Below are 16,738 nucleotides of genomic sequence, written 5' to 3'. Positions count from 1 at the left end.
AAAATTTTGTCAAAATTTTATATCTATAGAAAAGTTTGTCAAAATTTTATATCTATAAAAATTTCTATAGAAAATTCTGTCAACATTTTATTTCTATATGCAATTTTTTTAACATTTTCGTCTACAGATAATTTTTTCAACATTTTATTTCTAACAAAAATTTCCAAAATTTTATTTCTATAGAAAATTTTGTCAAAATTTTATTTCCAAAACAAAAAAAATGTTTCCAAAATTTTATTTCCAAAAAAAATTTTCCAAAATTTTATTTTTACATAGAATTATTTCTATAGAAAATTTTGTCAAAATTTTATTTCTATTGAAAATTTTTGTCAAAATTTTATTTCTATAGAAAATTTTTTCAAAATTTTATTTCTTTAGAAAATTTTGACAAAACTTATTTCTATAAAAAATGTTGTCTAAATTTTATTTCTATCGAAAATTTTATTTCTATTGAAAATTTTGTCAAAATTTTATTTCTATAGAAAATTTTTTCAAAATCTTATTTCTATAGAAAATTTTGACAAAACTTATTTAAATAGAAAATTTTGTCAAAATTTTAGTTCTATTGAAAATTTTGACAAAACTTATTTCTATAAAATATTTTGTCAAAATTTTATTTCTATAGAAAATTTTGTCAAAATTTTATTTCTATAGAAAATTTTGACAAAACTTATTTCTATAGAAAATGTTGTCAAAATTTTATTTCTATAGAAAATTTTGTAAAAATTTTATTTCTATAGAAAATTTTGTCAAAATTTTATTTCTATAGAAAATTTTGTTAAAATTTTATTTTCATACGCGTAATATCGATATACAGTAATTTCGATATACACCTCTAACGAAATTTCCTCTATCCATAAGAAATGCATCGATACTTTTAGCGAAATCTTTGGCAGTAATAAATTGCAAAACTCTATCATAAGGAATAAATTGCAAATCTCTATTATCGGTGTGCAACAGGTATTTTTGCAAGGGCTGCATGTCGGGCTTAAATTGGGTTTTAAGTTGGAGTTTATCCGCTAAAATCGAAAATAAATCTGTAAAGGCAGAAAAAAATTATAATTTGTTTAGTATTTTTTACTTGAAGGGGAATGATCCCAAACAACAATTGAAAAAGTTAATTTTCTTTAAAATAAATTATTACAGAAAAGTAACCGTGAAAAATAGCTATTTTAGCGAGATAAGGTGAGTATTGAGTTCGAGTTTAACCGCTAAAGTGAAAACTAAATCGGTGAAAAAAGGCATAAAATTATACATATTTGTTGCAAATTTTATTATAACTTGAATAGCCCAAAGCAAATTTTCACAAGTTTTGTATTCCTTAAAATGGATTATTAAAGAAAAGTAATCGTGAAAAAATTACGATTTTAGCGGCTAAACTCGAACTTTATACCCACCTATTGTCTAGTACTAAGTTCGTTTATGCGAAAAACGAATATCTTCATATATCTCCGTAAATAGGGTCTCAAACCCAGGGATGTTAACTTATTTATGCGAAATAATATACCTGCCTATTTTTTCGTGCGAAAAATCCAGGGTTGTATAAATATTTGCTTTAAAATGCTCAAAACAAAGATTTCGCATTTATTCCGCGCTAACCTTTTTTATATGGAGTATAACAGTTTTTCGCGTGAAAACGTGATCTTAGTACTAGGCTTATAATTCGAAAATTTTCGCTGGTCGTTCATACCGGGCTGAACATGCGAACCCACCATATTAAATTTTGAATACTCATTCTGAATGCCTAATGTATCATAGTTGGCAACTCTATCCCATAGCAAAATAAATAAAAGAAACTGTTATGTTATTCACAATAGGGACAACAACAGAGCAGTAAACGCTCAATAGCACTAGGGGAAGGAAACAAGTTAAATCAGCATTAGATCATCCAAATTTTAAAAAACAAATTTCAAGATGTTTGCTTCATTAAGACGCATTACCCAAAATATAAATACCCAACAAATACGGTATGTATTTCTAAAGATTGGCGCTATATATAAAATATTAAATAAAATTAAGAGATAAACTTCTTTAACATATATTTTGTAATATAATAATATAAAAAATAATTACAAATTTACTATATTATACAAATCTTTTTATAGCCTTATGTCCAAAGGAAAAGGTGGCAGTGGTAAAGGTGGTGGCGGAAAAACTAGTGCACCCGAAGCTGAGGGCAATGTTGACAAAGTGAAAGCTGCTCGCGAAGAGGAATTTTTTCACAAACAAAAAAATGAACAACTTAAGAAACTTAAGAATAAGAAGGAATCTACAAAACAAAAATCTACTGAAGACAAGAAAAAGTAATAGCCACACAAATTTTATATAAGACTGATATGTTTGAAAATTATAAATTTTTTTAAAAACAAAATTATATATATTTATAAATTAAAAGTAAATAAAGTACAATCTGTTGTAACGTATAATTGAGAATACTGGCACAACATACAATTTCTAATGCTATTTTTGGGCATTTCCACTTATCCACACACATCTAAAAGAAATTGAAAGTGCAAATATATATGTACGATAAGCGCTTATATTGGCATCGTTTTTATTTTATTTTATTTTAGTTTTTGTGCCAACATATATGCGAATGACACATATTAGCCAATTAAGTGCATATGAACCTCTAGCAAAACTTTTTTGCTACCATTGGTAACTGCACTGCTATTTTTGCTAATGACAATACGACGCGAGGTATATACGGTACTATCGGCATGCAATACCGTTGGTATACGGTATTATCAGCATACAGAGGTTCATATCGGGATTTGAAGTCTATTGAAACGAAAGCGAAAATTTTGCTACACAAAAAACGCACATCTAGTATTTCTGTAAGGGCATTGCTATCGAAGAAACACGAGTAGAAAGTGTTTTATTGACAATCAAAGACAAAATTGAGGAAAACGCTATAGAAGAAATAGACTACAGATTTGTGCTAAGGCTGTCAGGATGGAATGACCCATGTCATAGTCTGGGTATGATTTTCGGATCGAGTTAATGGTATAAATAGAACTTTGACAAAACTTTCTATAAAAATAAAATTTTGTTAGAAATTTTGACAAAATTTATTATAGAAATAAAATTTTGACAAAATTTTCTATATAGAAATAAAATTTTGACAAAATTTTCTATAGAAATAATATTTTGACAAAATTTTCTATAGAAATAAAATTTTGACAAAATTTTCCATAGAAATAAAATTTTGACAAAATTTTCTATAGAAATAAAATCTTGACAAAATCTTCTATAAAAATAAAATTTTGACAAAATTGTCTATAGAAATAAAATTTTGACAAATTTTTCTATAGAAATAAAATTTTGCCAAAATTTTCTATAGAAATAAAATCTTGACAATATTTTCTATAACAATAAATTTTTGACAAAATCTTCTATAAAAATAAAATTTTCCCAAAATTTTCTATAGAAATAAAATTTTGACAAATTTTTCTATAGAAATAAAATTTTGACAAATTTTTCTATAGAAATAAAATTTTGAAAAATGTTCTATAGAAATAAAATTTTCACAAAACTGTCTATAGAAATAAAATTTTTACAAAATTTTCTACAGAAATAAAATTTTGACAAAATTTTCTATAAAAATAAAAGTTTTGACAAAATTTTCTATAGAAATAAAATTTTGACAAATTTTTCTATAGAAATAAAATGTTGAAAAATGTTCTATAGAAATAAAATTTTGACAAAAATTTCCTATATAAATAAAATTTTGACAAAAGTTCCTATAACAATAAAATTTTGACAAAATCTTCTATAAAAATAAAATTTTGACAAAATTTTCTATAGAAATAAAATGTTGACAAAATTTTCTATAGAAATTGTCTATAGAAGTAAAATTTTGACAAAATTTTCTAGAGAAATAAAATTTTGACAAATTATTTATAGAAATAAAATCTTGGCAAAATTTTCTATAGAAATAAAATATTGACAAAATTTTCTATAGAAATAAAAATTTGACAAAATTTTCTATAGAAATAACATTTTGACAAAATTTCTTATAGAGACAAAATTATCTATAGAAATAAAATTTTGACAAAATAAAAATATTGACAAAATTTTTTATAGAAACAAAATTTTCACAAAATTTTCTGTAGAAACAAAATTTTGACAAAATTTTCTATAGAAATAAAATTTTGACAAAATTTTCTATAGAAATAAAATTTTGATAAAATTTTCTATAGAAATAAAATTTTGACAAAATTTTCTATAGAAATAAAATTTTGACAATTTTCCAAAGAAATAAAATGTTGACAAAATTTTCTATAGAAACCAAGTTTTGCAAAAAGTGGCTATAGGAATAAAATATTGATACAATTTTCTATAGAAATAAAATATTGACCAAAATTTTCAAGGAAATAACATTTTGACAAAATTTTCTATAGAAATAAAATTTTAACAAAATTTTCTATAGAAATAAAATTTGGACAAAATTTTCTATAGAAATAAAATTTTTTAAAAATTTTTCTATTGAAACCAAATTTTGCAAAAAGTGGCTATAGAAATAAAATATTGATACAATTTTCTATAGAAATAAAATTTTGACAAAATTTTCTATAGAAACAAAATTATCTATAGAAATAAAATTTTGACAAAATTTTCCATAGAAATAAAAATTTTGACAAAATTTTCTATAGAAATAAAATTTTGACAAAATTTTCTATAGAAATAAAATTTTGACAAAATTTTCTATAGAAACAAAATTTTGACAAAATTTTCTATAGAAATAAAATTTTGACAAAATTTTCTATAGAAATAAAATTTTGACAATTTTCCAAAGAAATAAAATGTTGACAAAATTTTCTATAGAAACCAAGTTTTGCAAAAAGTGGCTATAGGAATAAAATATTGATACAATTTTCTATAGAAATAAAATATTGACCAAATTTTTTAAGGAAATAACATTTTGACAAAATTTTCTATAGAAATACAATTTTTTAAAAATTTTTCTATTGAAACCAAATTTTGCAAAAAGTGGCTATAGAAATAAAATATTGATACAACTTTCTATAGAAATAAAATTTTGACAAAATTTTCTATAGAAACAAAATTATCTATAGAAATAAAATTTTGACAAAATTTTCCATAGAAATAAAATTTTGACAAAATTTTCCATAGAAATAAAAATTTTGACAAAATTTTCTATACAAATAAAATTTTGACAAAATTTTCCATACAAATAAAAATTTTGACAAAATTTTCTATAGAAATAAAATTTTGACAAAATTTTCTATAGAAATAAAATTTTGACAAAATTTTTTATAGAAATAAAATTTTGACAAAATTTTCTATAACAATAAAATTTTGACAAAATCTTCTATAAAAATAAAATTTTGACAAAATTTTCTATAGAAATAAAATGTTGACAAAATTTTCTATAGAAGTAAAATTTTGAAAAATGTTCTATAGAAATAAAATTTTGACAAAATCTAACATATAAAAATAAGTTAAATCATTTGTCTTATAATAACCACAAAAAATTGATCTTGATAAAAATAAATTTTGATAAAATTTTCTATAGAAAAAAAATTTTGAAAAATGTTCTATAGAAATAAAATATTGACAAAATCGAATATATAAAAATATGTTGGGGTTTCCTTCCTGTAGAAGGACTCATTTACAATTCAGGGGCTATTTATAATATTGCATACACTGAAATAAACTGCTAAAATAAAAAAGCAAAAGATTGATCAAAAACTTAAAAATAAGACTTCTTTTTTAATTTTGGTAGATATTTAGTAAAATTTTCTTCAAATTTTTGGTATATTATTTTTAGCACGAGAGCAACCGTGTTTACATACCAATAATACAGCTTTCCCATGTATTTCTTACGGGAGCCAAATGTAAACAATCGGTAACAACGCCTCAGGGAATTTTCGCAGGCACATATAGCAATGCATTTCTGGTGGGTAGATGAAATTTTGTTAGAAGCACATGCCGGTCTTTCAAGACTAAAGTTTTTTCTTTAAATAACCGTTATGCTTTCTCTACATTTTTATAAGGAAAATATTATATGAAAGTTTGGCAACACTCCCACAAAAGAATCATCCCAAACAAAAATAAACAATGATTAAACGTCATTGAGGAGAAATCAATCACAATAATAAAATAAAAATAGAATAACCGGCGCAGTACTTGCAATTTAACAGAGATTTTGTGAAATTAAACTAAATCTTCTCATAAAATATATAAATAAAGCGCATTTATTTCTTATTCCAGTATGTTATTGACATTGAGACGTATAACACAACGATTGTATCCAAAACAAATACAGTGAGTAGTTTTGTTTTTATGCATATATTTAATATAAAAACAATGTGACCTCATTAAAGTGACGAAAATCTTACATAATTCTATTTAATGCAATATTCTAGACTTGCCAAAATGTCACAAGTAGGTGAATTAGGAAGCGGTGCAGGAAAAGGTGGTGGCGGTGGTGGTTCCATCCGGGAAGCTGGAGGTAGTTTTGGAAAAATGGAAGCTGCCCGTGAAGAAGAATTCTTCCATAAACAACAGAAAGAACAACTTAAGAATTTGAAGAACAAAACAGAAACAGCAAAACCAACAGAGCAAAATAAGTGAAAAATATCCAGTGAGGGAAAGCATAAGCACTTTTCTTTGCCACTCGCATTAATTCATGCAATTTTTTATGTGTAAGACTGTTCTTGTAGTTTCTATAAAAGAATTAAAATTTTTAAATTAAATTTAATTGTATTATTTTTAATATTGAGCCAATCGGATAAAAATTTTATGACACAAGTTTATGGATTTAAGTGTAATGTGAGCTACTTCTACGACATTCTCTACTACGATTATAAACCGCTGTGGTAAGCTAAGGAGTTTGTAACAATACTCCCAATTCCTTGCCTAATCTAAGGCAACTCTTATCCATAACTTGGATTCTAAAAAATATATACCGATATGGAGCACATTCCATTGGCACTACTAGCCAACCAAGTGTAAATAACATCTTTTGTGCACTACTTCATTACAAATTCGGAAAAATTACTTAAAATATCTGAGGATGGAAATTGTGGAACAACACCAGATTCCTGATTTCAATCATTTTGAGCATAGCACACTGTTCTGAAGCTAAGGAGCAACTCCATAATCTTAATTCTATTCATTTTAAATTTTGAGCAATTTTCCAAGGGAAAATCAAAAAAATACTAGACAATTGACTTTTGCAAGATTTATAAAAGCCTAAAATTTAAAAAGCCCAATTCGTCTTTTGCAAAAGTGTATTTTTCTACTTTTCAAAAATGTCTCAAATTGTTCCATTATTGCAGAGTTGACTTTTGAATGAACAAGTTTCAACATTTGCTAATAGGCTCTACATATTACGCTCAAAATCTGCATTTTTCGGTATTTTAAATCTGTTTTTTTTAAGATGATATTTAGTTAAAGTGGATTTTGGAAATGTAATGTGAATGCTGTATAAGGACCATTTTTTTAGGGGTTTAATTTCAGTTTCGGCCGATAAATAAATTTTTAAGTTATGGTACAATTTACCGAGTATTTCAAACCTCTGAGATTTTTTGAAAGGTTAAAGATATCAACATAATTTTTTCTTTGTGTGAAAGGAAAACACATCAGTTTCCTCTCTAATAGGTAGCGATATATGGTCACGATTGCCACAATTGGTAGAATTCTACCAAAAATGGTAGATGTTTTACTATTTGGTAGATTGTTGCAACTAGGAAAAAAAAATTTATAGAAATTAAATTTTTTGGAAAATTCTCTATAGAAATAAAATGTTGACAAAATTTTCTATAGAAATAAAATTTTGACAAAATTTTCTATACAAATAAAATTTTGACAAAATTTTCTATACAAATAATATGTTGACAAAATGTTCTATATTACTAAAATTTTGACAAAATTTTCATTACAAATAAAATGTTGACATAATTTTCTATACAAATAAAATTTTGACAAAATTTTCTATAGAAATAAAATGTTGGCAAAATTTTCTATAGAAATAAATTTCGACATAATTTTCTCTAGAAATAAAATTTTGAAAAAATTTCTATACAAATAAAATTTGGACAACATTTTCTATAGAAATAAAATTTGGACAAAATTTTCTATAGAAATACAATTTTGACAAAATTTTCTATAGAAATAAAATTTTGACCAAATTTTCTATAGAAATAAAATTTTGAAATAAAATTTGGACAACATTTTCTATAGGAAAAAGATTTTGAGAAAATGTTCTATAGTAATAAAATTTTGACAAAATTTCCTATAGAAATAAAATGTTGACAAAATTTTCTATATAAATAAAATTTTGACAAAATTTTCAATAGAAATAAAATGTTGACAAAATTCTCTATATAAATAATATTTTGCCAGAATTTTCTACAGGGTGATACGGTCAAAATTTGGTCAAGGGAAAACGCGTGTAAATCTGTGAAATCGTTTATTTAAAAAATCAAATTAAATTTCTTTTTCAAGTTCAATTAGTATAAAATTCAGGAAAAATATTCAGTTAGGCTTTCGCTTTTCCAAATCCGAATTTCCTGGCCTCACGCTTGACACCTGCCATCAGATTTTGTACAGCCACCTTGTCCACCTTCTTCGCCGCAGAAAGCCAGTTTGCCTTGAACTGCTGCTCGTCCTTAGCAGTTTTTTGGTCTTCTTTAGGTTCCGCTTGACAATAGCTCAGTATTTCTCAAGAACCCTCCCAACACTGGCGTGTCCTTGGGAACCACCTGCACATTGTTGGCGGCGTACCACTCCATGGCCTTTTTACCGTAATGGCAAGATGCCAAATCCGGCCAAAACAGTACGGAACAACCGTGTTTCTTCAGGAAAGGCAGCAGACGTTTACTCAAACACTCTTTCACGTAAATTTCTTGGTTGACAGTCCCGGAAGCTATGAAAATGCTGCTTTTCAAGCCACATGTACAGATGGCTTGCCAAACCAGATATTTCTTTGCGAACCTTTGACAGTTTTATGTGCTTGAAAATACCTGCTACCTTTCCCCTTCCTTTTGCCGTATAAGCTGCTTGTCCCGGAAGCTGCTTGTAGTCGGCTTTGACGTAGGTTTCGTCGTCCATTACCACGCAGTCAAACTTCGTCAGCATCGTCGTGCACAGCCTCCGGGATCGCGCTTTGGCCGTCGTATTTTGTTTATCATCGCGATTTGGAGTCACTACCTTCTTGTAAGTCGATAGTCCGGCTCGTTTTTTGGCTCGATGCACGGTTGTAGACGATACACCCAGCTTATTTGCGGCATCTCGGAGAGAGAGGTTAGGGTTTCGCTTGAAACTACCGGCAACTATCTTTGTCGTCTCAGCGGCTTCCGGTTTTCGATTTCCCCCCGATCCAGACTTCCTGGCTGTCGACAAACGTTCCCCAAACACTTTAATTACATTTGTAACGGTTGATTTGGCAACTTTTAGCGATTTTGCCAGCTTTGCGTGCGAGTAGCTCGGATTTTCGCGATGCGCGATGCTGTATAAGGACCACTTTTTTACTTTTGTATCCTTGGTGATGTTTGCCTTGTCTACAAAGGGGTGTAATTTCAGTTTCGGCCGATAAATAAGTTGTTAAGTTATGGTACAATTTACCGAGTATTTTAAACCTCTGAGATTTTTTGAATGGTTAAAGATATCAACATAATTTTCCTCCACACCACAGTTTCCTCTCTAATAGGTAGCGATATATGGTCACGATTGCCACAATTGGTAGAATTCTACCAAAAATGGTAGATGTTTTACTATTTGGTAGATTGTTGCAACTAGGAAAAAAATTTTTATAGAAATAAAATGTTGACAAAATTTTCTATAGAAATTAAATTTTTTGGAAAATTCTCTACAGAAATAAAGTTTTGACAAAATTTTCTATAGAAATAAAATTTTGACAAAATTTTCTATAGAAATAAAATTTTGACAAAATTTTCTATAGAAATACAATTTTGACAAAATTTTCTATAGAAATAAAATTTTCTATAGAAATAAAATTTTGACATAATTTTCTATAAAAATAAAATTTTGACAACATTTTCTATACAAATAAAATTTTGACAAAATTTTTTATAGAAATAAAATTTTGACAACATTTTCTATACAAATAAAATTTTGACAAAATTTTCTATAGAAATAAAATTTTGACATAATTTTGTCTAGAAATAAAATTTTGAAAAAATTTCTATACAAATAAAGTTTTGACAACATTTTCTATAGAAATAAGAGTTAGAGAAAATTTTCTATAAAAATAAAATTTTGGCAAAATTTTCTATGGAAATAAACTTTTGACAAAATTTTCTATAGAAATAAAATTTTGACAAAATTTTCTATGGAAATAAAATTTTGACAAAATTTTTCTATGGAAATAAAATTTTGACAAAATTTTCTATAGAAATAAAATTTTGACAAAATTTTCTATAGAAATAAAATTTTGACAAAATTTTCTATAGAAATAAAATTTTGACAAAATTTTCTATAGAAATAAAATTTTGACCAAATTTTCTATAGAAATAAAATTTTGACAAAATTTTCTATACAAGTAAAATTTTGACAAAATTTTCTATACAAGTAAAATTTTGACAAAATTTTCTATACAAGTTAAATTTTGACAAAATTTTCTATAGAAACAAAATTTTGACAAAATTTTCTATACAAATAAAATTTTGACAAAATTTTCTATAGAAATGAAATTTTGACAAAATTTTCTATAGAAATAAAATTTTGACAAAATTTTCTATAGAAATAAAATTTTGACTAAATTTCCTATAGAAATAAAATTTTGACGAAATTTTCTATAGAAATAAAATGTTGACAAAATTTTCTATATAAGTAAAATTTTGACACAATTTTCAATACAAAAAAAAATGTTGACATAATTTTCTATACAAATAAAATTTTGACAAAATTTTCTATAGAAATAAAATTTTGACATAATTTTCTCTAGAAATAAAATTTTGAAAAAAGTTTCTATACAAATAAAATTTGGACAACATTTTCTATAGAAAAAACACTTTGAGAAAATTTTCTATAGTAGTAAAATTTTGACAAGATTTCCTATAGAAATAAAATGTTGACAAAATTTTCTATATAAATAAAATGTTGACAAAATTTTCGATAGAAATAAAATGTTGACAAAATTTTCTATATAAATAAAATTTTGACAAAATTTTCAATAGAAATAAAATGTTGACAAAATTGTCTATATAAAAAAAATGTCGACAAAATGTTCAATAGAAATAAAATGTTGACAACATTTTCTATATAAATAATATTTTGACAACATTTTCTATAGAAATAAAATGTTGAAAAAATTTCTAAACAAATAAAATTTTGACAACATTTTCTATAGAAATAAGATTTAGAGAAAATTTTCTATAAAAATAAAATTTTGACAAAATTTTCTATAGAAATAAAATTTTGACCAAATTTTCTATAGAAATAAAATTTTGACATAATTTTCTATAGAAATAAGATTTAGAGAAAATTTTCTATAGAAGTAAAATTTTCGTTTTGTTTGTTATTGTTGGTTTCTCTTCAATCATTATTGTTGTTTTTGATGACAATAATGAAAAAAAATTAACAAAATTTTCTATAGAAATACATTGTTGACAATATTTTCTGTAGAATTAAAATTCTGGAAAAATTTTCTTAGAAATAAAATTTTTACAAATTTTTCTATAGAAATACAATATTTTAGAAAATTCTCTATCTTCTCGGAAAATTGTCTTTTTTCTATAGAAATAAAATGTTGACAAAATTTTCTATAGAAAAAAAATTTTGACAAAATTTTCTATAAAAATGAAGTTTTAAAAAAATATTTTATAGAAATAAATCTGCTACAATTTTCTATAGAAATTTTGGGTAAAATTTTCTGTAAAATTTGGTAGATACAATTTATTTTTTTTTTTCGAACATTTTAACAAAGTGGAGACAGTAGTTTGGTACTAAAAGGGCCGATTTTATGCGGAGTCTTGTTCTATTCCATACAAAATTCTGTGATTTATATTAAAATTGTAGACTCCACAATTTGGTATTTTAAAAAGTTGAGAATTTGAATTTTTCGAAATAGGTGTGTGAAATTTTGTTTCCAACATTTTTTGCTAGGCTTCTCTTAATATTTATTGCTTGTTTCTTATAGGACATCAAATAAAGATAGGTTTTAAGCTTTATATCGGCCATTTTTGGGGAAGTAGTGTATGTTTTTCTCATCCCAAAATCGTCATTTTTGACAGAAATTTTTTTTATTTAAAAAAATTCGGAAATGGCAAAGCACCGGTTGCTTACATTTTAGCTCTTGGTAATGCTGCAGATATGTACTTGCCTCATGCGCTTGGGAAATTAAACAAGATTTCCTTTTAATAGTAATTGCTTAGCAGTTTTGAACGAACTTACCTCCCAGATTATTTGGTAATGAAATTTTTTCCTCACTGAAAATATTACAATGTGTTTCTGAATCGATCTAGGTATGAATGCACCATATGCAGTATATGTATATATCTGTATTTAATTCCCAGAGAACTCACATTACATACCCCAAACTGATAAGAATAAATTTTCACTAAATATCCACCACGTACAGAGAACACCACGAATGAGAACGCAGAGATAGATCAGCTATGAACCGGTCTCAACTCGAAATGCTATTCAAACAAAAACATTCAATGAAAAACAAAAGTATCATTCATGTATGAGATTAATATTTAGTAAACAATGAGTGGTTGAAGAGTTCACACATAATACTATTCAAGACAATCTTTGGACTAGAATAAAAAAACACTGTTCATAAAAAAAGATGGCAAAAAATCTTTCGAATCCTCTCAAAGCCGCCCTTAGAAATCGCATGAAAACCGAAGTTCTTAAATCATTAACACCAGAATCAAAAGCTCGGCAATCTAAGGCCATAACTGAAAAGGTAATAACACAAGCGCCATTAATCCACTAATCTAATTTCGGCTATCTACTTTAGTCATCTCTAATCATCTAATGTTGTATTTATTTCAATTAGGTTCTAAAAACAGAAGCATTTCGTTCGTCAAAACGTATTAGTATTTATTTAAGCACGGCCACCGAAGTAGACACCAATGATTTGTTAAGTGAATGCTTTCGTTTGGAAAAGCATGTCTTTGTTCCCACCTATGAGGGCAGCAATATGGAAATGGTACGACTTAAGAATCTCAAGGATTATGACTCCCTACCGATGACCAAATGGAAAATTAAACAGCCAAGGGCCGATGAGGGTAGAGAAAATGCTCTAACAAATGGTAAGTTTACAAATCTTTTTTCGTCAAGCACAGGACTTTTGTCTTTGGGGGAGCCCTCGATTACAAAAGGCGAAGAGTGAGCCACACTGTTATTTCTCGCAACGAAGTAGGAATCGAGACGATGACATTTGACAGATTTCAGTGAGACAAAATCTTTTTTGACGACATTTTTAGGGGCCCTTGATTAGGCAGGTGAACCATATTATTATCTCTCGCAACAAAGTTGGAAACGAGATGGCGACATTTGACAAATTTCAGTAGGGCAAACCCAACGTCAATATTTGTGAAGGTCCTGTTAATCTAGGAATAGTTTTATCCTTGTATGGGAAAATGTGGATTTTAATTGTCGGCACTAACCCCCTCATGGAACCTAATCAAATTCAAGGACGTTAATTAGCGTTGCTAATTCCAATTTCTATAAAAACGACAAGCTGTAGCTGTTCACTGGTAGATTTTGCAAGCTAGGAATTCGATAATAAAAGTCCCCCAAAGATCATCAGGCATCAGGATGTATTCAAAACTGTCTTGCCTCTTAATCCCATTGACCAGAATCCAGATCATTTATGGCTGCCTTAGCGACTTTGAAACCTTCAGCCATCTGACAAATAAGGAAGATGAATCCTGAAAATCCAATACATAAGAGCAAGAATTATGGAGGGAATTTTTTCGGTCAATTTCTCAGAAAATGGAAGGAATATTATGGCCATATTCTCCGAAGCAATGTAGGCCCCAACAATGCATGCGATTCTGCCAGATTTTTTAAGATAAGTATTGGGCACCTATCTCCAAACTTGTCTTAGTTGATGATTCTCTAACTATATGGGTGATAGACAATGTGTAATTTCGGGACCATTTTCATTCTGATCCGAAGTCCCAAGAAAGTATTTCTATTTTGTCGTAACGACATGAACCGGATCCGAAGATCCCCAAGATTATTAAGTGATGACAACAAATTCATCTTAAAACATGTGGTGAAAAGATGAGCGACATAATACTACGGCCCAATAAGTCGGCTGGTCATCCTTTTATTGAGTACGATGACTACCAATATTACAATAGGATCATCTGAAGAAAACTGTTCTCGTTAACAGAGCACTACGCTTCCCTTAGAACTGCGGCAGAATGTCTCAGCAGTACACCCCTGGATCACCCTGGATATTTGGGTCTCCGTCCCTGGATCACCCTGGATATTTGGGTCTCCGAAACTGGATTTGAAACCACGACCCTATTAATGCAAAGCGAGCTCAATCCCTACCTGTCAGTAAGCAGAGTAGCTGACGTGTGTTCCATCTGCAGCCAGGGGACACGTCACCTTTTTCGTTCCCCAGCTAAAGCTACCCGATTCACCACCAGATCACTCTGGGCACAACCCATCCTAGTCGCAGTTTCTTGATCTGGATACCATAGAACAAAAAATAGATGAAATCACAAAAACATGATACAAGAACAACCCAAGTAACTTTTAGGAGGAAGCACTCAGAGAGACCTATCTCTACGAGTTTCAATTTAAGAATGGACATCAAGCAGCGCTATTCCTGCTACCATATGACAGGCGTCAGCTTTTTGCTTGCTCAGCTAAACCTATCCGTCTTACTACCAGACCACTCTGGACACACCGCATCCTTGGCGCAAAGTTTATTGAAATGGATACCAGCAAATGTACCAAAGCGTAGGACAAAAAATGTATAAAATCGCAAAAACTGTTACAACACCAACAACCCAAACAACTTTTAGGAGGAAACACTCAGAGAGACCTATCTCTGCAAGTTTTAATTTCAGAATGGTATTTCCCCTACTGATCCCAGTGATAGAGGATGGATGTACGAAATGTGGCCCCATCTCACATCAAAAAGTTTTCACAGGGTCCGGGCTCTCACCATTATTCACACATCCAGTATAGAACGCGCACGTTCTCCAAATGTGAATGCTTAACCCAAACAACTTTTAGGGGGAAACACTAAGAGAGACCTATAAATGAATGGGCATCAATCAGTTACTGTTTGGTATTTCCCTACATATCACAGCAATGGATGTCAGAAATGTGGCCAACCATCACACATCACAAAGTAAACCTTTGCATTTCCTTCGTATCCAAAAGTCCGGACAGCTACATCACTATTGAGACATCCAATAAAGAACGCACTCATTCTCCAACTAAATATGAATGCTTATAATGAATATCTATGACTCTCAAATCTCTCCCATTTTTTTTTTCGCAAATTTATCCCCTTTTTCAGGTCATGGCATCGATTTGTTCCTAATACCTGGAGTTGCTTTTACCTTAATTGGAGGTCGTATGGGTCATGGTATGGGTTACTATGATGCATATTTGACAAGACATCATGCCGCCTATCCGAATAAAAAGACCACATTAATGGCTTTAGCTTTTCGCGAACAAATAGTGGATGAGAAAGAATTGCCTCTGGAACCACACGATGTGAAATTACACTCCATAATAACAGAATAAAATTATAAGAAATCCTTTAAATAATATACATTTTGGAAATAAAGGAAAAAATTGTAAATAAGTAAACAGATACATATGTAAGTGATCGAAGGTGAAGGCTTAAAATATTTAATAAGGACTATTACAGGTTCACTTAGATTTACGGAGCCATTTGGGAAAAAATGTCCATGCAAATTAGAAATGAAGGAATGTAATCATAATTAAAAGGCCGAAATTTTGACTTTTGAAAAGTCTGGATAATAGTCGACCTTTTTAATTCTCGATTGAAAAATGAACTTCCAGACTATGTTTGTTGTTTCAGAAGACAGGCAATATTTTCCCTTTTTCGCAAAATTTTATTTCTATAGAAAATTTTCCCAAATTTTTTTTTTCTATAGAAAATTTCGTCAAAATTTTAATTGTATAGAAACTTTTGTCAAATTTGATTTCTATAGAAATTTTTTTCAAAATTTTATTTTTATAGAAAATTTTGTAAAAATTTTAGTTGTAAAGAAAGTTTTCTCAAAATTTTATTTCCATAGAAAGTTTTCTCAAAATTTTATTTCTGTAGAAAAATTTGCAGAAATTTTAGTTGTATAGAAAGTTTTCTCAAAATTTTATTTCTATAGAAAATATTTTCAAAGCTTTAGCTCTAAAGAAAATTTTCTCAAAATGTTATTTCTTTAGAAATTTTTTCAAACTTTTATTTCTATCGAAAATTTTGTCAACATTTTATTTCCATAGAAAATTTTGTCAAAATTTTATTTCTATAGAACATTTTGTCAAAATTTTCTTTCTGTAGAAAATTTTTGCAAAATTATATTTCTATAGAAAATTTTTGCAAAATTTTATTTCTATAGAAAATTTTTGCAAAATTTTATTTCTATAGAAAATTTTTGCAAAATTTTATTTCTATAGAAAATTTTTGCAAAATTTTATTTCTATAGAAAATTATTGCAAAATTTTATTTCTATAGAAAATTTTTGCAAAATTTTATTTATATCTAATTATACAATTATTTTTCGAGCTTTATGGACAG

General features: G+C 27.8%; 3 protein-coding genes across 3 annotated transcripts in view; 2 read left to right on the top strand and 1 right to left on the bottom strand.

Moving 5' to 3' along the window:
- LOC142238010 (uncharacterized) overlaps positions 1 to 12,462 on the bottom strand; it is a 206,847-nt gene extending 194,385 nt beyond the window's left edge. Inside the window, exon 1 of the mRNA XM_075309498.1 lies at positions 12,385 to 12,462. The gene's annotated coding sequence lies outside the window, so the exon portion shown is untranslated. The remainder of the gene's footprint in view (positions 1 to 12,384) is intronic.
- LOC142238011 (ATPase inhibitor mai-2, mitochondrial) lies at positions 6,126 to 6,722 on the top strand. The gene is made up of 2 exons (XM_075309499.1): positions 6,126 to 6,291; positions 6,393 to 6,722. The coding sequence occupies exons 1-2, from the start codon at positions 6,239 to 6,241 to the stop codon at positions 6,598 to 6,600; spliced, it is 261 nt and encodes an 86-aa protein (XP_075165614.1). The 5' UTR covers positions 6,126 to 6,238; the 3' UTR covers positions 6,601 to 6,722.
- A 155-nt stretch (positions 12,463 to 12,617) lies between the features above and the next one.
- Positions 12,618 to 15,786, top strand: Mthfs (methenyltetrahydrofolate synthetase). Its single transcript, XM_075309496.1, has 3 exons — positions 12,618 to 12,904; positions 12,998 to 13,253; positions 15,491 to 15,786. The coding sequence occupies exons 1-3, from the start codon at positions 12,785 to 12,787 to the stop codon at positions 15,718 to 15,720; spliced, it is 606 nt and encodes a 201-aa protein (XP_075165611.1). The 5' UTR covers positions 12,618 to 12,784; the 3' UTR covers positions 15,721 to 15,786.
- Positions 15,787 to 16,738: the final 952 nt, after the last annotated feature.

Source organism: Haematobia irritans, chromosome 5 (genome assembly GCF_050003625.1).
Source record: "Haematobia irritans isolate KBUSLIRL chromosome 5, ASM5000362v1, whole genome shotgun sequence".
Classification (NCBI taxonomy): Eukaryota; Metazoa; Arthropoda; class Insecta; order Diptera; family Muscidae; genus Haematobia; species Haematobia irritans.
Note: the sequence above shows the minus strand (reverse complement) of the source record. Positions and strands in the feature narration are given on the sequence as shown.

Coding starts and splice junctions, on each gene's coding strand:
- Mthfs (XM_075309496.1), top strand. CDS start 12,785: ATGGCAAAAAATCTTTCGAATCCTCTCAAAGCCGCCCTTAGAAATCGC. Junction 12,905..12,997: donor CTAAGGCCATAACTGAAAAG/GTAATAACACAA, acceptor TATTTCAATTAG/GTTCTAAAAACAGAAGCATT. Junction 13,254..15,490: donor AGAAAATGCTCTAACAAATG/GTAAGTTTACAA, acceptor CCCCTTTTTCAG/GTCATGGCATCGATTTGTTC.
- LOC142238011 (XM_075309499.1), top strand. CDS start 6,239: ATGTTATTGACATTGAGACGTATAACACAACGATTGTATCCAAAACAA. Junction 6,292..6,392: donor TTGTATCCAAAACAAATACA/GTGAGTAGTTTT, acceptor GCAATATTCTAG/ACTTGCCAAAATGTCACAAG.